The sequence below is a fragment of the Sorex fumeus genome, unplaced genomic scaffold (assembly GCF_029834395.1).
Source record: "Sorex fumeus unplaced genomic scaffold, SorFum_2.1 ptg000080l, whole genome shotgun sequence".
NCBI classification, from domain to species: domain Eukaryota; kingdom Metazoa; phylum Chordata; class Mammalia; order Eulipotyphla; family Soricidae; genus Sorex; species Sorex fumeus.
The window spans coordinates 697,947-720,670 of record NW_026606137.1 but is presented as its reverse complement, the minus strand read 5'-3'; the positions used below and the strand labels follow the sequence as shown (position 1 = coordinate 720,670).

At 41.5% G+C, this 22,724-nt stretch overlaps 1 protein-coding gene across 1 annotated transcript in view; it reads right to left on the bottom strand.

The window, feature by feature from the left end:
* Window positions 1-481: 481 nt before the first annotated feature.
* The window catches only part of RHAG (Rh associated glycoprotein), a 33,865-nt gene continuing 11,622 nt past the window's right edge, over window positions 482-22,724 (bottom strand). The window contains exons 2-10 of the mRNA XM_056130632.1: window positions 16,922-17,105; window positions 15,446-15,596; window positions 13,517-13,664; window positions 12,695-12,861; window positions 9,370-9,507; window positions 8,318-8,439; window positions 2,408-2,481; window positions 1,002-1,075; window positions 482-577 (exon numbers count right to left, since the gene is read on the bottom strand). Coding sequence (XP_055986607.1) covers window positions 503-577; window positions 1,002-1,075; window positions 2,408-2,481; window positions 8,318-8,439; window positions 9,370-9,507; window positions 12,695-12,861; window positions 13,517-13,664; window positions 15,446-15,596; window positions 16,922-17,105 — 1,133 coding nt within the window. The 3' untranslated portion in view covers window positions 482-502. The remainder of the gene's footprint in view (window positions 578-1,001; window positions 1,076-2,407; window positions 2,482-8,317; window positions 8,440-9,369; window positions 9,508-12,694; window positions 12,862-13,516; window positions 13,665-15,445; window positions 15,597-16,921; window positions 17,106-22,724) is intronic.

Below are 22,724 nucleotides of genomic sequence, written 5' to 3'. Positions count from 1 at the left end.
GGAACCAAACACCAGAATACTCAAGAAAAGATGTAACAACATTAACTATATTACCTTAAAAGTAAAAAAAAAAAGTTACCCAAAACAATATTGTTACTACTTTACATACATAATTTTGTCTATATAGTTTTTAAGATAGATTGTTGCATTAGCTTCTGTTTTATAATCTTTGGAATTGATGTATAATATTTACATCAAGAAATCTGTGTGATTAGAAAGCACCAATATCATTGTAAAACTACATCCATGGGAAGAAAAAAGATGAATATACACGACATATTAACCTGTAATCTGGGAACTGTGAATAGAATTCATTTGACCATGGATTATGGACAACATTCCTTCAACTAAAATCTCATTGAATATCAAGAGAGGAATCAGGCTAAGATATTTTATACTACGTATTATGAACGCAGGATTTATCTGTTCTCTTGCTCCTTTGATGTTGCATTTAAACTTGATTCCAGATTTTGGAAGAGAAGACTGAATTCAGGAATGGTATTTAGATTTCAGGTTGCAGATAGCGATGACCTTCATGTTCCTGGAAATGATGGTCATGTTCTCTCCACCTAGGGACCTTTAAAGAAAATATGATTAGGATACTTGGAAGTATCTTTACCTGCACCTCTCAGAGATTTGTATCCAGGCTTAGAAAGAACTGGGGATAAAAATGACCCAAGTTGGTGAAAAACAAAAGAACAGAAGTATTCCATTCTTCCTGACTACAGTCTCTCTTTCCCAAACTCATTCTCTCTGAAAATCTCATTGAATACACAAGCAACTATCACTCTTAAGTTTATTTGATACCTAAATTCTGTGTTTTATTCATATGGCTTCTACTTTGGAAACCACGTAAAAAAAAAACAACCTCTAAATATCTGGACACATTATTTTTATTTTTTTCTATAGATAGGGAGTTTATTCAATTTCATCGCATGGATTCCACGCAGACACCTACCTTGAGTCATCATTTGTAAGCTTATTTAGAACAGAATACATACCTCCCAATAAACAGAATCATCATAGCAGTTCTGATCAGATGGCTGTCCCCATATAGGTATCCTTAGAATTAAACCTGAGAAAGTGGTGGGAATGTATCAGGTTATGATACTGAATATGAGAATCTACCAGCATATTCATTAAATCAACGCCCCTGGGCTTGCTTGCGCGCGCGCGTGTGTGTGTGTGTGTGTGTGTGTGTGTGTGTGTGTGTGTGTATTGTTTTGGTTTTGGGTCACACCCAGCTTTGTTTAGGGATTTTTATTTATTTATTTATTTATTTTATTTTTTCCCTTTATTTTTATTTATTTTTTTTTACAGTTGTAGATTTACAATTTTTTGTGCTTGGGTTTCAATTATACAATGATCAGATACCCATCCCTCCACCAGTGCCCATTTTCCACCACCATGGATAATATCCCCCCCCCCATCCCCCATCCCCCCCCCCCCCCCCCCGCCTCTGTGGCAGGGCAATCCCCTGTGTTCTCTCTCTCCTTTTGGGTGTTGTGGTCTGCAAAAGAGGCATTGAGTGGCAATCATGTTCAGTCCATAGTCTACTTTCGACATGCATCTCCCCTCCTGGGAGGATCCTCCAAACATCCTTTATTTGGTGCTCCCTTCTCTATCTGAGCTGCCCTTTCCTCTAGGATACCCGGCTGACCTCTAAGTTATGGAGTAATCCTCCTGGTGCTGATCTCAGCTATTCTTGGGTATTAATCTCATACTTTGTTACTTTATATCCCCCAGATGAATGCAATCTTTCTATGTCTATAGGGATTTTTATTTTATTTTATTTTTTATTTTTATTAGTGAGACACCATGAGGTACAGTTGTAGACTTACAAATTTTTGTGCTTGGGTTTCAATTATACAATGATTAAATACCCATCCCTCCACCAGTGCCCATTTCCCACCACCATGGATCCCAGTATCCCTCCCACCCCGCTTCCTGCCCATTCCACCCTGTCTCTGTGGCAGGGTTTGGTCTATGGTCTACTTTCAGCATGTATCTCCCATCCTGGGAGGATCCTCCCAACTCCCTTTATTTGGTGCTCCCTTCTCTATCTGAGCTCCCTTTTCCCCTAGCATGTGTGGCTGGCCTCCAAGCCATGGAGCAAAATTCCTGGTGCTAATCTCGGCCATTCTTGGGTGTTAGTCTCCTATTTTGTTACTTTATGTCCTCAGGGATCACTGCTGGAGAACTTGGGAGCAGTATGAGATGCTAGGAACATGCGTGCATGCATGCATGACAATTGCCCCACCCTCCGTACTACCTCTCTGACCCACAGCCCCTTGAGTTTACCAATTTTATTCCAAATTCAAATTTATCAATGGAGCACTCACCACATTTCTAGTTTATCATGATGGGAATATTCGATATCGAGAAGGCTTTACTTTTTTACACTGACCTGTTATCAGCCCTCCAACAAGCGCAGTCCCAACCGAGGAACCTAAAGCAGCTGCCTGCATGGTCACGCTAGACCTAGAAAAAGGAAGAAAAGAACAGTGTAAGCTCATGCAGAACCTATCCTGAGGGTGTGGGCGCCTGCCATCTACAGGACGGAGTGCAATATTGCATGCCGGCAAATATTCCTGAGAGGTTTTTGAAAAAATAAAACCCCAACTTACAAATACTTAAATTACAATCAGGTTTTTCCCCTTCAGGAATAACAACAGCAATAAACAACAAAACAAAATACACACAACTTTCCATGAAAAAGGGCTTAATTTTTTTGGGGGGGTGGGGTGACAGGTACTGGGATGCTCCCGCATCCTGCTCAGGGGGACCCCCGGGTCTCTTCCAAAAAATTCTAGACCAGTCTGGTTTCAATACACCGGCCAAAGGATGCTATGTCGCTGCTAGGAATTAGACCTTCACCAAGGCTGTGCCCGGGACTTCCAGGGACACACCTGAAGGTGCTGAGGAGCGCTGGGGGTGGGGGGAGGAGAGGATTGGGGGGAGCGGGAAGATTGAGAGGACACGTGTAACTGGATCGAACTAGGGTCAGTTGCATGCACGCAGGGCATGTGTCTCGACCTCATATCTTATTCTGAGCCTCGTGTTTTCTAGAAGCATTGTCCTTGATTGTTGGTTTGGTTCATTCAACAATTATTCACCTAGTACTCGCTCATGCCGAATTCTTCTGTAGGCTCTGATGATAGCACACAAAATAAACAAGAACTTCTTGTTTATTTCTTTTTCACCCCATCTCTAAAGAAACAACTTTGATAAAACTTCCCCCAAATCACCCAAGGTCAGGAAATCTGATTTTACCATGTACTACAGACAAGACTATGTATCTATATGTCATCTTAGAAGTACGTACTTTAAAGATGAAATGAGTTTTAAAATACTTTGCACTCTGGATCGGAATAGTTTGGTTAAAAAAGAGATTGAAAAGTGTAAGGGTGTCAGAGGAGTGAAAAAGATAGGAGGAGTGAAAAAGATGAACTAGAAAGATAGGGTCTCATATTGTGTCACTTTTGGCTATTGGTTTTTGAAAGACTGGGTGAGTGAGTCCAAGAAAACAAATGAAGGCCAATAACAACTAAAGTTGTTGGTATTTTAATTCAAGAGAATGAATGCACTAAACTCAGATTTCCTTTTATTGCTTACTTTGGAAAATTAAAAAACTCAGTATAGAAAATATTTATTGTACACATAACACATGACCAGTGAAAAATTAGAAGTTACTAATTAATAAAAAGAAAAGAAGGAAGCTGGAGAGATGGTATACACAGATTAAGGTCTTTGCCTGCATGTGGTGGACCCCAGCTCAACCCCTGGTACTATGTATGGTCCTTTGAGCAACACCAGGAGTGATCCCTGAGCACAGAGTCTAGAGTAATCCACGGGCACTGCTGGTGTGGTCCTCTCCTCAGGAGTTGCGAGGAGTGGAGAAAAGGCATCCAATTTCTTTCAAATTCTATCAGTTCAAAATATAAACATGCATTATAAAAATACAATCACACTATAATACTGATTTTTCCTTTAAATTCTCATGTCCTATATTAATAGGTTGGGATCATAGTTTAAATTACTACAGACTATTACATTATGCAAAAACTAATCATAGTTACATTAGATATTTACGTTTCTCCCAGTGTTCCATAATTTTGAAAATACTGTTAGGACAAGTTCTTACGTGCATTCTTGAAAACATACATTAACGTCCCTAAAATAAAACCTATCAAAAATGAGATTATATTATGGATTTAAACTGGTTTAAGCATTTTAGAAAGCATCAGGAGGCTTTTTTTTTTAAGAAGTTAAAGATAGGCCGGAGAGATAGCACATGCAATAAAGCCTTCATACCCGATCCTGTTTTAATTCTCTGCACCGCATATAGTCATCCAAGCTTGCTAGGAGTGATCCCTGATCCCAGAGCCAGGAGTAAGCCCTGAGCATCAGAAGAAGAAGTAGGATGAGGAGAAAGAAGAGGAAGAGGAGGAGGAAGAGAGGAGGAGGAGGGGGAGGAAGAGGAAGAGGAGGAGGAAAAAGAATAAGTCACTATGCTTGTTTTGGGGGGGCCATACCTGGCACTGCTTAGGGCTTAAACTCCTGGCTCTGCTTAGAGATTATTCCTGACAGGGCTCAGGGCAATGTACGTGGGGATAGAAATTCAACTCTGGTTGGCCACATAAAAGGCAAATACCCTATCCACTGTACTACCACTCGACCCCCCAAGACTTAGCCACTTTAAAATATATGTGCATTTAAATTGTTTAGGTAACATAAGTTTACAACTGTGTATTTATGTTTTTCTTTTTGTTTTGGATTTGGGACCACACCTAATGATGCCTGGAATGGAACGCAACTAGATGTGCATACCTTAAGGGCTGTCTAAATCTGGGAGCCCCGGTGATGATATGTTTTAGGGATATAATATTATCACACGACCATCTCACTCAACCACTCTTCAAAGGTTTCCTACTTTCTTTTACCTTTTGGTAATCTCAAATCTCTGGTCTAAGCCTTAGGGTTTGTTTTGGATAATCATTGCACAATTTCTTTATCTTGCTTCTTTATGTACCAGTGAGTGAGATCATCTGGTATTTGTCTTTTTCTGTCTGACTCATTTCACTTAGTAAGATATTCCCAATATCAGATATATTGTGGACAAAACAAAATGTCATCTTTATTAGTTCAACTACTGTTGGATACCAGGTTTGTTTCCAAATTTGGGCTATTGTAAATGTTATTGTAGTAAACATGTGTGTTTATATCTTTTCAGATTATTTTTTATGTTCTTCAGATAGGGAAGGCTAGAAGCAGTAATCCCACTTATGTAAGGTGTAAAATGCCAAAAGGAAAAAGACAGGTATTAGATGAGTCCACCTATCTGTGTTATAGAAAGCTACAAAATTGATGAACAGACAAATTAAAAAGACAAATCAGTGGACACTGGTAACAGAGCTAAGGTTTTAAGTAGAATGGTCTGGAGAAAAGGAATAAGGTAGGATTTTGTGTGTAGAAAGCAATAAAATAATTAAAAAAAAGAAATTATGATTAGTAGATGGTAATATACCTCTTCCGACCCTGTCCAAATAAAAAATTATACAATTTATACTTTAATTCTTTAATTATAAACACTAGTACTAGATTGAACTGTCAGCTTCATAACTAAAAAAACCTGCTGATTTGTAAATTATTTACATTTCTTTTCTAGGTAAAGGTAAAGGTAAAGGCCCTCCCGTTGATCGTCGATTTGCTCGAGCGGGCCCAGTAACGTCTCCATTGGAGACTTTGTTGTTACTGTGTCTGGCATATCGAATACTCTCGGTAGCTTGCCAGGCTCTCCGAGAGGGGCGGAGGAATCGAACTCGGGTCGGCCATGTTGGCCGCTTGTAAGGCGAACGCCCTACCCGCTGTGCTATCGCTCCAGCCCTTTCTTTTCTAGTGAAGTTAGTTTATTAACATACGTTTAATTGATTTGCATTATTGTAAACAGACTTTTTAAAAAGACAATGTTTATTTTGAAAATAATTCATGGTCTTCTTTGGTTGTTGTGGTTGTTTTGTGAATGTGTGTAGGCGTGCCAGGGCATTGCATACTCGATGACACGGCTAAGAAATCACACAGCTGAGTTGGGATTGGCACTCGGTGGTGATGCGGGGTGGAGTTTGATTTTGTGGTCTCATGAAACCATGAAACCATAAATCACGAAATGAATAAATACGTGATGCTCTATGCTCATATGCTCATATGCTCAATGCTCATAGACCATAGGTGATGCGGGGTGGGGTTTGATTTTGTGGTCTCATGAAACCATGAAACCATAAATCATGAAACCCTAGAGCAGAAGCTTTAGCACCGAGCTACCTTCCCAGGCCCTACACTGCTTTCCCATTTTTCTAGAATCTGCCAAACTTTTTGTTCATCATTAAAAAGTTCTGTGAATGAAAAGCATTCTATGATAAAACAGACTAGAAAAACAGTAGATGAAGGAAAATTAGTAACCTCAAGTTAAACTCCTGTGATTTGCAAAATGTCCCTTTAGAATAATTTCTCCTTTTTCTATGCTACCAAGAAAATTTGCATTTTACCACTGAGTGCACACATGTAAATGAATAGTTTTGATTTTTTGCATGACATATTCTATCTCATGCATGAGCGGTCTCTTACCTACGTGAATGAGTCTTCCAGGGTACCCGCCTGCCAGTTCCCTAAGAATAAATTGAGTTGATGCTAAAACTGTATATACAAGGACTAGACTCTCCAAAGTGAAATCTACCCCAAATCTGGCCACCCAGTGAGACCCAGTCTTCCAGAGCTAGATAGACTTGTTTTGCTGCATCTATGAAACCAGTCTAGGCATGAGGCTGAAGAATTCCTCTATTCCTCATCCTAAACTACTTCTTCAGAATGTTTACATAATGATTAGGCTCTTATAATACCTAGAAGCTGAGCTCATTCACTGATAATTGTATCATGAGTCTTGATTTATATTAAAATCTGATTTGCTTTAAAATAGTTTTAGTATTTGGTCTCTACATCTAGTTTGGTCCCAGAGAAAACTGAAAGAAAATAAAAATGTAGCTATTTGAGGATAGCCCTCAGAATCTGCAAAAAGGGTAAAAAAAAAAGGTAGAAGAATTAGATTAATTATAGACTTGAAAAAGGAAACACACTTTCCATTAGAAAATATGAATATGAACTTTTGCAAATATTTATTATTATTGGTATCAGCAGAGGTTAAATCTACTAAAATTGAGAACTTGTTTTTGGTTTTTGGTTTGGATTTGTGGGCCACACCAGGTAGTGTTCAAAACTTAATTCCTAGCTCTGTGTTCACAGATCATTCTTGGTGGGGCTCAGAGGACCATATGGGATACTGGGAATCAAATCCGCATACAAGGCAAGAACCCTTCCTGCTATTCTTTGTCTATGTAGATAAACTCAGATACTATTCTGGAAAGAACATAGGTGTTTTAGAACTAAATGAGATTTTAGAGTATAAATAGTACAATTCTTCCATAAAAAAGAAAAGAAAAGAAAAGGAAAGAAAAGAAGAGAAAACCGAGAACCAGAAAGATTGGGTGACATTCAAAAGTTACATGAATAGTAAGGAGCAAAGTTGAAGCCACATGTCAGCCTAATTTCCCATATTCAAATAACTCTCCACATCAGGAAACTTGGTTTCCTTTGTGCGGTGGGGGAAGAATGACCTCTTGGTTTGGCATTTTCTTCATGTTAGTGCATCCAGACACAATATAGTAAGATGGGAAGCCCCTGATCACTGAATTTCACTAATAGCATACAGTTGCATATAGCACAAAAATTTTTAACTGATACTGTTAATTAAGGGCTGGAGCGATAGCACAGCGGTAGGGCGTTTGCCTTGCACGTGGCTGGACCAGCTGAGCCTGGTTCGATTCCCCCACCCCTCTTGGAGAGACCAGCAAGCTACCGAGAGTATCTTGCCTTCAGGGCAAAGCCTAGCAAGCTACCTGTGATGTATTCAACATGCCAAACACAGTAACAACAAGTCTCAAGGTGGAGACGTTACTGGGCCCGCTCGAGCAAATCGATGAACAACGGGAGGACAGTGCTACAGGACTGTTAATTAAACAAAACATCAACAGCATTAAACAACAACAACAACAACCCTTAGTATCTATTTTTCCAAAGCCATTCTGTTCTTTTGGTTGTGCCTCTTTGACTTTAATAAGGACAAATACTTATAAACGACCGTTTCTCCTGATAAGAGAAAACTTTCACTGACGAATTTTGCAGAGTCAGGGAACAGATGACGGGGAACAGATGAGGCAGTGGGGGCATCAGGGTGGACGGCAGGAAAAAGCAGGCCTTTACTCACGTGTCTGACGCGCCCATAGCCACCGCCACGATGCCCGCAACGCCGCCCACTAGACCCGGTAAGCCGTGTAGGTTGTGGACCCCACAGGTATCTTGGATCCGCAGTTTAGTAGCAAAAAACGGCTGCAATTACATACAAGGAAAAAGGTTTGTTATTTTGTTGAATATGCAGAACTCTGTGAGTAAACTGAATGACTACGCAGGACAATTTAATCAAGTGTCCATAAAGTCCACCGACGTGAAAGAATTTGACTACACAGGTGGCAAAATGTTTTTTTTTTTTAAGAGTCTCTGAGACATCTTTTTTTTTTCCTTTTTTTGCTTTTTGGGTCACACCCAGCGATGCACAGGGGTTAGTCCTGGCTCATGCACTCAGGAATTACTCCTGGCGGTGCTCAGGGGACCATATGGGATGCTGGGAATCAAAACCTGGTCTGCCGCATGCAAGGCAAATGCCCTACCTGCTGTGCTATCGCTCCCGCCCGGGTGGCAAAATGTTTTTTGTCTTTAGAAGGTGGATGTGAAGAAGAGTGAATTCAAATCCTATGCTTATTATCTATTGTTGATAACCTAAATTAAAAAAAATTCCTTAGCATCCTAATTTTTTTTCTTTTTGGGTCACACCCAGGGATGCACAAGGGTTCCTCCTGACTCATGCACTCAGGAATTACTCCTGGATGCTTGGGGGACCATATGGGATGCTGGGAATCGAACCTGGGTCAGCCGCCTAGAAGGCAAACGTCCTACCCGCTGTGCTATTGCTCCAGCCCCCCCTAAGATATTTTAAATAAATGACAAAAGCAAAAACATCAGAAGAAATAAAACCAAATACTTAAATTCAACTCAGACTAAGTTGTGAATAATGTGGTATTCTTTCCTGCTACATACATTAAAAAAGACTAGAAGCCGCTGTGGCTCACTGCAAGACAAGTGATCCTCCAACAAAGAAAAAAAATTTAACAAAGGGAATTTTCCTGGCTTTTCTCAGCTAGTGGAGTACGAGAAGCCGAGGTCGCAGACTCAATTCTGACTTCGAGCACTTGGCACACTCACAGTCAAGAACTTGAACCCCAGCACAGAGATCATTGCTGCGACGCTTCCAATGATCATGGACCCGTAAGGGTTGATCTCCATGTCCGCACACGTGCCCACAGCAACACCCCCGGCAAGAGTTGCATTCTGAATGTGAACCTGCATGGAAGAGAGACAAGGATGGGGTCAGCTCAGCCAGACAGGGGTCCGAAACACAGAAGGAATCCGGAGCTCAGTGGACGTTTTAGAAGACCAAAGACTCAGTCTTTCCCAAAGTGGGGGTTATCAGGAGGTGCTGGGAAGCGGGAGGAGAGATACAATTGAGGGGAGCTTTTTGTTTATTCTCTTAATGATATTCGATTTTTAGGGGGTCTGGGTGCTGAGTGATTTTTTTTCCCCCTCTGAAAAGTGGCCAGTAGGTGATACAAGTCTGGGAATCTTTTGAAAAGGCTGCTGATTTTTTTCTTTTTTCTTCTTTTTTTGGACCACACCCAGCGGTGGATGCTCAGGGTTTATTCCTGGTTCTAAACTTAGGGGTTATTCCTGGTGGAAGATCATAAAGAGGTCTGGGGATTAAACCTGGTAGACCTCCAGCAAGGCTAAAAGCCTGCTGTACTGACATTCAGGCCTGGGGGCTACTGATGATTAATTCAAAATGAGAGTTCTTAGTTATTATTGGAGGCCGTTCTTTTGTAAATTAACAGAAGTTGACATTTCTTGTGTGGCCTGACAGGGTAGTGGTAGTGTTTCTGAGTGAGTCCTGCGAAGGAAGGGATAGGAAGAAATCTGAAAAAGTGGGGCCAGAGAGATGAGATATAGTACAGTGGGTACACAACTTGCAATTTTTGATCCTCAGCACACCGTATGGTACTCTGATCAACACCAGGAGTAATTCCCAAGTGTAAAGCCAGGAGTAACCCCTGATCACTGCTGGCTTTGACCCAAGAACAAATAAGCAAACAAAAAAAAATCAAAGAAGGCTGAGTGGAAGAATGGGATGATATTGAGGAGTGTTTTGCCTATTGATGTTTAAAAACACATTTGTGTTTACTACATGTTCCTAGCGGTCTACAGTTGCTGTATGTTTTGTAGAGTCTATCATACTCCAAAATTCGAAGAGGAAATAATGAGACTCCGAAATGGATGTGCTGTTTACTAAAGACAAGCTTTAGCAAGTGCTGCTGTATTGAAGACATTTAAGAGGAGGGAGAAGTGGATTACTATATGCTATAACCAGAAACATCCTATCTGGCTGTTTTGACCCAGGACAGGTCAGCAGTACTTGTACCGTAAAACCTCTGAACTGTTTACTACTTTGTATCAGGAATCAATTTGTAGAAAAATTATAAGAATACATCCTTAGCAATACATCCTTGCTAAAACAAAATCATACTATATATTTATATTATAAATCATGATCATCCTGTCATTCGTCGATTGTCTGGAGCAGGCACCAGCAATGTCTCCTTCTTCCTAGCCCTGAGATTTTAAAAGAGCCATTTCAAGGGTCTTTCAGGATTAGGAGGATGAGACCCACCATTGTTACTGGTATTTGGCATATTGGGTACAACACGGGAAGTTTGCCAGACTCTGATATATATTTATATATTATATATTATAAATATATATATATTTCTGTCAAGTCAGAAAAGAGTCATTGACATGAGGATTACTCCTTTGTTGCCTTTTCTGAAGCTTTTATACAAGAAGCTCAAATGACTAACTAGGGTTTTTTGGTTTTTGTTTTTTTTTCCCTGTGGTTACCTTGTAGTCTGGTGGTAGCACTTGTGGTACCTCTGACCACATCCAGTGGTGCTGGGAATTGGAATCAGTAATGTGGGAGCACTCTTCATAGCCTTACATATACGAGGTGTGTGCTCGCCCATTAATTAAGTCACATTCCTGGGCCCCAATTAAGTAAGGCCCTCCCATTGTTCATCGATTTGCTCGAGCGGGCCCAGTAACGTCTTCATTGTGAGACTTGTTGTTACTGTGCTTGGCCTATCAAAGACTTAGGTGAAGGTTTCAAAAATATTGAGAAGAGTTTCCATCTATACCTCACCCAGATCCCCCAAAGATAACACTTTATATAATCATAAAGCTGGGCGTTTAACATTGTCAATTGCTAATGAATATAATACGTTAGATAACTTATTTGAACTTAGCCGTTATTTCTGCTATCGCTCCGTTTCTTTTCCAGAAACTGGTCTGGATCCTGCATCACATTTAGTTGTTAGTTCTTGGACAGGGATATTTGCATTTTGGAAAATAGAGCCAGTTTGCTCCACCCCAATTTTTTTATTTGCATTTTTTTAAATTTGAATTTTTTATTTGCATTTTGGAAAATAGAGCCAGTTTGATCCACCTCAATTTTTTTGTTGTTGTTGCTATTGTTGACAAGATCTCTTTCTAAGGAGGATCTTCTAAGAACTTGGAGATATCTTTCGCTCATAAAAAATAAACCTCAGAAAAAATACCTGCATTGCAAAACACAAATTTGATGTTCAAAATATTCTTTGTGGTCTGCAGTGTTGTGATCTGTTGGGGCAGAAAGGACTCACTCATGTAGCAACCATCAGTAAGACTTAGTGAAATCTGCATGGACTTCCCATGGCTCTTTTTATTATTATTATTTTTTAAATTTTTTAATTTTTTTTTTGCTTTTTGGGTCACACCCGGCGATGCTCAGGTGTTACTCCTGGCTCATGCACTCAGGAATCACTCGTAGCAGTGCTCGGGGGACCATATGGGATGCTGGGAATTGAACCTGGGTCGGCCGTGTGCAAGGCAAATGCCCTACCTGCTGTGCTATTGAAACACCATGAGGTACAGTTATAGACTTACAAATTTTTGTGCTTGGGTTTCAGTTATACAATGATCAAGTACCCATCCCTCCACCAGCGCCCATCCTCCACCACCACGGGTCCCAGCATCCCTCCCACCTCCCACCCCCCCATCCCACCCTGCCTCTGTGGCAGGGCATTCCCCCTTGTTCTCTCTCTCTTCTTTTGGGTCCCGTGTTTTGCAAGAGAGGCATTGAGTGGGAATCATGTTTGGTCTATAGTCTACTTTCAGCATGCTTCTCCCACCCTGGGAGGATCCGCCAAACACCCTTTATTTGGTGCTCTCTTCTCTATCTGAGCTCCCTTTTCCCCCAGCATGTGTGGCTGGCCTCCAAGTCATGGAGCAAAATTCCTGGTACTAATCTCAGCCACTCCTGGGTGTTAGTCTCCCATTTTGTTGCTTTATGTTCCCCAGATGAATGCGATCTTTCTGTGTCTATCCCGCTCTTTCTGACTCATTTCGCTTAACATGACACTTTCCATGGACTTCCCATGGCTCTTACCATATCCAGCTTGCCTCGGTGCTCCACAAGACTGGAGAATGCGTAGGCTATTAGCACACAGGCAGCAAGAGAGAAGTAGGTGTTTACAATGGCTCTGTACTGTTTTGCTGCTGGTTCAGCAATGGCTGAGTTAAAGCTGGGCCAAAACATCCACAGGAAAAGGGTTCCTGCAGTAAATCAAAAAGAAAGCTATTAGCACAGTGTTTTCAAAAGTGGGTGATACTGCCTTCTGCGTTTGGGGGGTGGCGTGGCCCCTGGAATGATGCAGGGAGGGGGTGGGTGGTATGTGTGGAGGAGGGGCTTATATTAAGAGGTTAGTAGTCTTGAGTGCAGTTGGGAGGTGATTTCTGTTTGTCTATTGATGCCAATAGATTGATGTGGTGGGTGCTGAGTAATCACTTTTTCTGAAAATGGGGAAGGTAGGTCATATAATTTTGTGAACTTGTGGTTCAGAATATGGGAAACAGTCCAGGAGAAACTGAGGGTTTTAAACACTGACACTGTGTCTACTTCCAGCCTCAGTTGCAAAGAGTTAGGGGAAAAAAAGAAGCACAGAGTCAAAACCAACCGGAGAAATATTCAGTCCTTCCATTCTGGGGATAGAGAGTTGGGTTGCACTCCACTGTGTTCAGGATCGACTGTGGCGTAATGCTCAGGCATGCTTGGGGGACCCTAGAGGTAGAACCAGGGTCACCTGAGTGCAAGACACTTGCTCGCTCCTGTACTGTCTCTGTCCTTTCTTTTCCCTCTTCACACCTGCTCTGGGGGCAGCTTTCCCTTGATCGATAGTCAAAAAAATCAGGGAAGTTTATATCTACTCACCAATCATTGCAAACAAATCTGAATGGTACACGGATTCCTCATTGTCATGCCCCCTTCTCAGGCCAGGTCGATATAAGACACCTGCTACTGCCAAGCCAAAGTAAGCTCCAAAGGCATGGATGGTCATTGATGCTCCAACATCAGATGCCTAAGATAGAATCATTCATGTAAATAGAGGTGAAGCTAGGTGTCAGCACTGGGGCGAAGTCAATGAAAGAATGCTCCATTGGTTAAACAATAAACACATCAAGAGAAAGGGAAAAAATGTGTCAGGGAACAGGGGTTATAGTAGGATTATGAAATTAAATGAAAAATAATTTTCACAGCCATCCAGAGACATTGAATTGATTGACATTTAACCCTAAATCAAGCATTTCCTTGTGAGGTGGATTTGGATAAATATACTTCTCTTAATCTCAAGTCTTGTCAAGTGGGGAAATAGTGCCTGTAACATAGCTGGTGGTGAGACTTACTTGAGCCCATGTTTGGAACATTCCAGGTCCTCAGTGGAAACTCAGTACATTTTCATTAATTCTTTAGACTAGGAAGATGCAGAGTTACACGCTGTACTTGGCACTTGATACTAAACAAAAAATGATTTTTGGGGGGTGTATGTTCACATTGCAATTGAAGTTCTCTTAACTCTTGAAGTTTTGAAAAGCCTACATCTTCCCCATATCTTTTCATTCTGCTCTATGACGGCATGAAAATAGGCTGAGATCCGAGATTTGTTCTAAAAGAAATATCGTAGCTTCCCTTGGATGGCAGCACACATTTGATTTAGTTCTCTGTATTTCCTACTCTTAGAAGAAAATTTCAGAGAGCCAAACCCAAGGCATTGGTGTGTACTGAGAAAGGTAGGTCAGTTATACAAATTTAGTAATTTCAGTGAATACAGTTTAAGTAGATTCTGCTTTTTTTTTTTTTTTGCTTTTTTTGCTTTTTAGGTCACACCCGGCAATGCACAGGGGTTATTCCTGGCTCTGCACTCAGGAATTACTCCTGGCGGCGCTCAGGGAACCATATGGGATGCTGGGAATCGAACTCAGATTGGCCGCGTGCAAGGCAAATGCCCTACCCGCTGTGCTATCGCTCCAGCCCCGAGATTCTGCTTTTTTAAAAAAATATTAGATGGAAATTCTTACACACTTTTCAGGTTTAACTTATTAGTCTCTTCTTCAAAGCCCTTTCTTTATCCCATAATTTAATTAGGTCTGCATTTTACACCCTCTCATAGTCCTTTCCAGTTATTTTTTATAGCATGCAATTTATAGTCATATTTTTGTGTGTCTATGATTGGGTAGGTGAATGTAAATTATTTGTTTGATGTCTGCCTCCCCTACTGAACAATGAGTTCTATAAAGACAGGGACCTTAGCTATTTTATTTGTAACTATGTCACCAAAATATGGCACCCAGGAAGTTGCAAAAATATTTGCTCTACAGTTATAAAAGCATGCACAATATATTAAAAATATTTTATTTATTATCCTTGGGAAATCACTGAGATTTTCATGGAAGAGAAAGAATTTAGCCTAGAGTTCATGAAAGTCTTTGAAAGGAAGATTCACTTAGTTGGTGAAATAGAAACCAATCATTGGTAGGAAATATAAAGTAATAAAAACAGTTGTGAAGTTAGAAAAATGTGCTTTTGATATTCAGATTCAGGAACGTAATTTAAAATTTATTATCATAAATTTTATAGTTTATAGAACAAAAATAATATCTACTTTTAAGGTTGTGATGGATGATAAAATGAATATCTGTAAAACTCATTATTTCCAAAGAAACCCAAATGATGACTATAGTTACTGTGTACTATGGTGATGCTTTCAACAATTTTTTCTCCATTTGTAGTAGGTATCTGTTACGTGTTAGGACTAGAACTAATGTACAAATGCAGGTAAGGATTAATTCTCTTGCCACTTACCTCAAATTTCTCAACAACCAGATATTCATTGCCAGCGAAGACCGTAATTTCTAAAATGGTCATAATCAACATTTGTACTGGGCTTATTTTACCCAGGACAGCTCCAAAAGAAATCAGAACTGTGGCTGTGCTGAAATCTGCATTTATCATGCTGAAGAGAAAAACAAACAGAAATATGTCAAAGAGTAAGAGCACATTGAGATAAAGCTTTGAGTAGCTATGAGCTAGGGCCTCACTTTATCCAGGACCCTTTCTCTAACATTTCCACCAGGCGGTTCCCCCAGGCCTACTTTTATCCTTTTACACGTCCATACTCAAACTTCCTTCCACTCACTATGTACTTTTTAAGGGGGTGCGGTGGGGGAGTTCCCCCAAGTGCTGCTCAAAGAGCCCTGTTGTATTAGCCGATATCACCACAGCCATGCTATTATTTTCTTCATTTTTAATGTACCTATTCTTTTTTTTTCTTTTTGGGTCACACCCAGCAATGCTCAGGGATTACTCCTGGCTCAATCAATCACAATCACAACCATCCTGTTATTCATCGATTGCCTCGAGCAGGCCCCAGTAACGTCTCCTTCGTCCTAGCCCTGAGACTTTTAAAAAAAGTGCCATATTAAATGCTCTTTCAGAGTTAGGAGAATGAGACCCTTCATTGTTATTGGTATTTGGCATATTGGGTACATCACGGGGAGATTGCCAGACTCTGCCGTGTGGGCAGGTTACATTCGGTAGCCTGCCAGTTTGTCCTGGCTCATGCACTCAAAATTAGTCCTGGTGATGCTCGGAGGACCATATGGGATGCTGAAAATTGAACCCGGGTCGGCCATATGCAAGGCAAAACACCCTACCTGCTGTGCTATCACTTCAGCCCCAAAGTACCTATTCTTGATCTCATTTAGGGATTTGTTTTGTTGATGTGATGAATTTTTTCCCAGGAGTATTTACAATTTAACAATAACAAGAGCATGTGTTTACACATCAAATATGATCTTAGGAAAATAAATCATAGAAATGGTCTCCACCCCCCATGAATGAGGTGATGAAACATTAATTTTATCAAAGAAAACTTCTTTTAATCTTTTTCTTTTCTTGCATTTTTGGGTCACACTCGGTGATGCTCAGGGGTTACTCCTGGTTCTGCACTCAGGAATTACTCCTGGCAGTGTTTGGGGGACCATATGGGATGCTGGGAATCAAACCTAGATCGGCTGCATGGAAGGCAAATGCCTTACCCACTGTACTATCGTTCCAGTCCCAATATATTTCTTATATCCCAATGGTGAAGCAGAAAGAATCTAGACATCAGTGTATGATATAGCTCAGTAGAACAAGGCATTGGTTTGGACTTCTAGATCCCAACAATCTTCTCTTGCCTAAGGGAAAGGATTTGGCAACCAGATCAGGTGTTGGCTGATGAGAGACTTAGAAGAGAAACAGTTGAAAACAAAATGATTAAAAAACATGGAAGCGCACCTTTTGATTCCAATATGCATTTTCTTTCCATGAGTGTGCAGGAGTCCCTGAGCAAGTGTACCCCACTGAAGACCCAGAGAAGCAATGAGAAGGTTGATGCCCACACTGCTGAAACCATATTTCTTCAGGAAAGTCATGAGGAAGCCAAACCCAACAAATATCATGACGTGTACATCTTGGAATACTGGGAAGGAACAGAAGAAAAAAATCTGAATTAGGGGACTATAAATCATAAATATTTAGTCATACTCTAGCTCACTGTTAAAAGGACAATCTAGAGGGGCAGCTCAGGAGCCAATGGTGCAAAAGGCCCCGAGTTTGATTCCTGACATTTCATGCTTCTCAAGCATTGCTGAGGTGGTCCTAGTGGCCTTCAGAAACAAAGGGCCCAAGCAGTATTTATTTCACTGGTCCTTGACATTGAGGCTTCTTGTCCTAATGGTCAGCACTTCAGGAAATGACCCTCCTGAGGTTTCCTGAGCACTGAGGGGATGATCCGTTCCTTCTAAGAAACATTCAAAAGGGAAAACAATTAACTGCCACAAAATATTGGGTTTCAGAAACAAGTTGACCATGAGACAGCAGACAAGTTAATCAGTTGTTCTTAGAACATTGCATATTATCATTAAAGTTTGTCTTTCATATACATATTTTCAGGTATATGTATGAAAGCTCACATCACTCAACCTTTAACAACATGTTAGTGATGTCCTAAAGAATGTCTTAATGTCCCCTGCCAAAATAGAACAATCTTCACACTGTTTCCTCTGTGGATTTTTTTTTGGTAGCATTTTCAACTGTTTTTTTTATAACAGACATAAAAAATATATTATTTCGGTTGTGCTTTGGGACAGGGCTTGGGGCTTGGGATGGGAACACCCCAAATTTGGTGTTGGAAGGTGTAATGGTGGTGGGATTGGTGTTTGAATATTAAATGTAATCAAATATTGTGAACTACCTTATAAAATAAAAAAATTTTTAAAAAAGCTTGTCTTTCATTCCTTCCCTGAAGAGCTTTTCATGACTTTCCACCCAAGGAAAACTTTGCAAAGCACATAACAAGCATCACTCGCTCTTGGGAACTTTCCAAATATAAAAGGAAAAAGGACTATTTTTTCTGTTTTTTTTTTCTTTTTGGGTCACACCTGGCAATGCACAGGGGTTACTCTTGGCTCTGCACTCAGGAATTACCCCTGGTGGTGCTCAGGGGACCATAAGGGATGCTGGGAATCGAACCTGGGTCGGCCGCGTGCAAGGCAAATGCCCTACCCGCTGTGCTATCGCTCCAGCCCCAGGACTATTTTTTCTTGTTCAGCATTTAATTTTCTGTATATACCTTTTTATGGGCAATTTATACAATGTTATCTCATATACATCACACTGCCATAGTTAGCCTATGAGGAACCCATCCTTTCTACTAGACTGTGATTTCATGATGAAGGTTGTGTTCATTCTTCATTACCCAGAATTTGCCATAAAAGCATGCAAAAAAGAAAAAAGGAGAAAAATAAGAAAAAAATTAAAAATGTAATAACAATGAAATGAATCTGCTACAGTCTCCAAATATCAAATATATGTATTAATTTCAACTCTGGAAATCTTACCAGATTATTTCTTGAGACAAATGGGATAACGTTTTCATAAAATTTTCTTTCTGTGGGAAGGGAGTGAAGGTTTTTAGCCCACACTTTACTGTACTCAGAGATTACACTTGGTTCTGTGCTCAGGGATCACTCCTTTGTATCGGTAATGAGATGTTTGTGGACCATCTATGGAGCCGGGAATTAAACCAGTATCAGTTGTGTTCAATTCAAGCACCCTACTCTCTGTACTATCTCCCTAGCTTCCTTCATCGGAAGTTTTCTAAATAAGGAAATGCTAAACAAATGCTTAAGAAAGGCTAAATTCTTTTAGAGGATAAATACTGACTTGCTATCTGGAGATATAGGTTCAGGTCCCCCAAATGGATAGTGCAATTGTATACTAATGGGTGAGTCACTTATTCCTTGTAACTCCATTTGTTTCAATTGCAGTAATAACAAGGCCCTGATCACGTAGGTATTTTGATTGGAATTGCCTTGTGGAAGGGAATGTGCAATAAATCACACACACAAAACATATCATTAAGTATAAGATAGGTCCTTCTCTCAAGAAATTTAGTTTAGCTTGTGAGACATATAGAAACTTGGATTGCAAGAAACTACTGCTGTTGCATTGAAATTGGCTATGAAAATGTCCCTCCCCCCCGTTTTGGTTTGCTCTGCTTGGGGGTCATACCAAGTGGTACACAAGTGCTACTCCTGGCTCTGTGCTCGGGCATCACTTCTGATGATGCTCAAGGGACCATGTGCAGTGCTGGGAATCCAACTGGATTCAGTCACATTCAAAGCAAATGCCTTAACTCCTGTGCTATCTATCTCTCTGGGCCCAGTGAAAATATTTTGGCTACTGATCATTTCATGACCTTGACTGAAGAGCAATAGCACAGCGGTAGGGTGTTTCCCTTGCATGCAGTCATACTGACCAAGCCGAGTTCGATTCCTCTGTCCCTCTCGAAGAGCCTGGCAAGCTACTGAGAGTATCATACCCGCAAGGCAAAATCTGGCAAGCTACCTGTGACATATTCAATATGCCAAACACAGTAACCACAAGTCTCAAAAAATGGAGACGTTATTGGGCCCGCTCGAGCAAATCAATGAACAATGGGAGGACAGTGACAGTGACAGTGACCATTTCATATTGTTCAACTTAGTAGATACACAAAGCAAATGGGGTTAAATTGGGAACAGATATAAGACCAAGGAGAGAAGTAACATAACACTTAAATTTTTTTTTAATTGAATCACTGTGAGCTCCAGTTACAAAGCTTTCATGTTTGAGTTTCAATCATACAATGACCAAACACCCATCCCTCCACCAGTGCACATTTTCCACCACCAATGTCCCCATTATTCCTCCAACCCCCATCCCAACCCTCCCCCTGCCTCTATGGCAGACAATTTCCCCCATACTCTCTCTCTACTTTGGGGCATTATAGTTTGCAATACAGATAATGAGAAGCTATCACATTTGGTCCTTTATCTGCATTCAGCACACATCTCCCATCCCAAACGATGCTTCCAACCATCATTGACTTAGTGATCCCTTCTATATTCCAGCTGCCATCTCCCCCAGCTCATGAGGCTGGCTTCCAACCATGGAACAGTATTCCTGGCCCTTGTTGCTACTGTCCTTGGGTGTCAGTCTCATATTATGAACATAACACTTTTAAAGTTCAACTTATATGAATCACTGTGGCCAGAGGCAGTCTCCTGCCCCCGTGCCTGGCTGTCCTCACCGGGGCCCCTTGGAGGGGAGCGGGTTGAGCTTTCCTCCCTGCCCCGACCAGGGCTCCGGCAGCTGAAGACCTCCAGGACCAGCCACCACCATGCTGAGACCACTCTCCGCACACATGAAGGTACTGGCAGAGGGACAAAGCCATGCGGGTTCCTGGGCCGAGATCTCCAAGCCTACTCGGATTGGGGCTGAGCATCCTACACCCAGATCCTCCAAATTCCAGTAGGCGGGGGTCACACCCACCAACTGGCCCCCTGGCGCCATGTAATCCCATCAGCGGCCAAGACCCAGAGACTATAAAAACCAGCTCCCGGAACCGTGTGGCGCGCGACATCTTATTATGACATCTTATTATCTCATTCCTACTTTGGACAAACTGGCAGGCTACCCAATGTAGCCTGCCCACACGGCAGAGTCTGGCAAACTCCCCATGGCGTACCCAATATGCCAAATACCAGTAACAATGATGGGTCTCATTCTCCTAAAGAGCCTTGAATATAATCTCAGGGCTAGGATGAAAGAGGCGTTACTAGGGCCTGCTCGAAGCAATTGATGAATAACAGGATGATTTGTGATTTGTGATTTGTTTGTGGCCAGAGGATTTAGTGAAGCTGGATGAAGGAAGAAGACCATGCTTAGGGAATGCATCTCAGAGGAAACTGATGTTGGAGTGCAATTCAACAGGTGCAGTGAGACTATAGATTCCAACCTGACCCAGCCAATTTCTCCATCTATTGATAAATATAGGGAAGATACCGCTAGAGCGATAGCACAGCAGGAGGGCATTTGCCTTGCAAGCAGCCAACATGGCCGACCTGAGTTCGATTCCTCCCCCCTTCTCGGGGAGCCCAACAAGCTACTGAGAGTATCTCGCCCACACGGCAAAGCCTGGCAAGCTACCCATGAGATATTGGATATGCCAAACACAGTAACAACAAAGTCTCACAATGGAGAAGTTACTGGGCCCGCTCGAGCAAATCGATGAACAAGGGGAGGACAGTGACAGTGACAGGAAAGGTAGCCAAGGTAGCAACTTGGCACTCTCAGCCCTCAGAGACTTTGGCTCTCCTGTTGTTTTATCAAGCTAAAGAGCTAGCATGTCAGAGGGTGGGCGCGTGTGCAACTCCATTCCGGCTTGTCTACCACAGTAGATGCCATGATGCACACCCGTATCTTTCCCTTTAGAACAGAGGATCTTCTTCTTTCTGTTTCCTTTCCACAGGGAGTGCTGCCAGATGACAGATCTAGGCAATCCATTTGTTGGGGAGAAATGCTCCTTTCTTTTTTGAAGTCAATATTTTTTTCGGGATAGTTTGCTAATTCACACGAGCATCCTCAGGCCTCAGGAATGAGCCATTGAAGCTGAGTAATACCAGCTTCAGAGCTTCCGGGTGTGGGGGTCGGGGTTCACCGAGGCCTTCTTCTCTTGATTTCTCCTGCAGGTCTGAAGCTGACTTTGGCCTGAGTCTGTTTCTGGAGCAACCTCCACTCTGCTGCTTCACCCCTCTCTGCAGAGCTCACCCAATGTTCTCCCCTGACATCACTTGCATGCTACATTTAATTAAAAGATTTTGAAAATTACCTATGATAAATGAATGTGTGACAGTATGTTACTCAGAAGAGAGAAGATGGGGGCTGGAGCAATAGCACAGCGGGTAGGGCGTTTGCCTTGCACGCGGCTAACCCAGGTTCGATTCCCAGCATCCCATATGGTCCCCTAAGCACTGCCAGGGGTAATTCCTGAGTGCAGAGCCAGGAGTAACCCCTGTGCATCGCAAAGAGCCAAAAAAAAAACAAAGAAGAAGAGAGAAGATGGTACTTAACATTGAAAACAGGGAGTCTTGAAAGGAAATAATTCTAAATTTGTACACTATGACAAACACAGAATAGACACATAATAGGTTGCATCATGAGTTGGCTTGTAAGGTCTTTTGTGGTCTAAATTTCAGTCTAAATTTTGTATTTGTGTGTTATCAATATAAGAAGAAAGAGCATGAGAAAACTAGAGCAAGAGTTTGGGTGTTTATTTTTGTAACACACCCAGCAGTGCTCTAGGTCTACTTATAGCTGATTGCTTGAAGGTAGCCTCTTGGCAAGGCTCAGGAGACCACTGCACAATGTGTGTTCCAGTCCTTTGAGCCAAGTTCATGATCAAGACCAGTATTTCCATGATGCAGGCATACACTAATGTCATTCCCTCTTTTCACCTTAACTATTCTCTGGGCCTTTGGAAATTATGATGGTTATTGGGATTACCTTCTGAGACAGAGAGTGAGAAGAAGGTCAAGAGGTAAAAACATTCCTCACTGGCAGCTTGGAGGGAAGTCTCAGAGAGAAGACTGCAATATGGTCTTAAAAAAAATTCCAAGCATAACATGAAGCCTGCCATAGCCATGCCACCAGACTCCATGCCAGGCTGTTTTACTTGCGATGCCCCAGAAGGGGTCGAGTGAGAGCCCTCCTCACC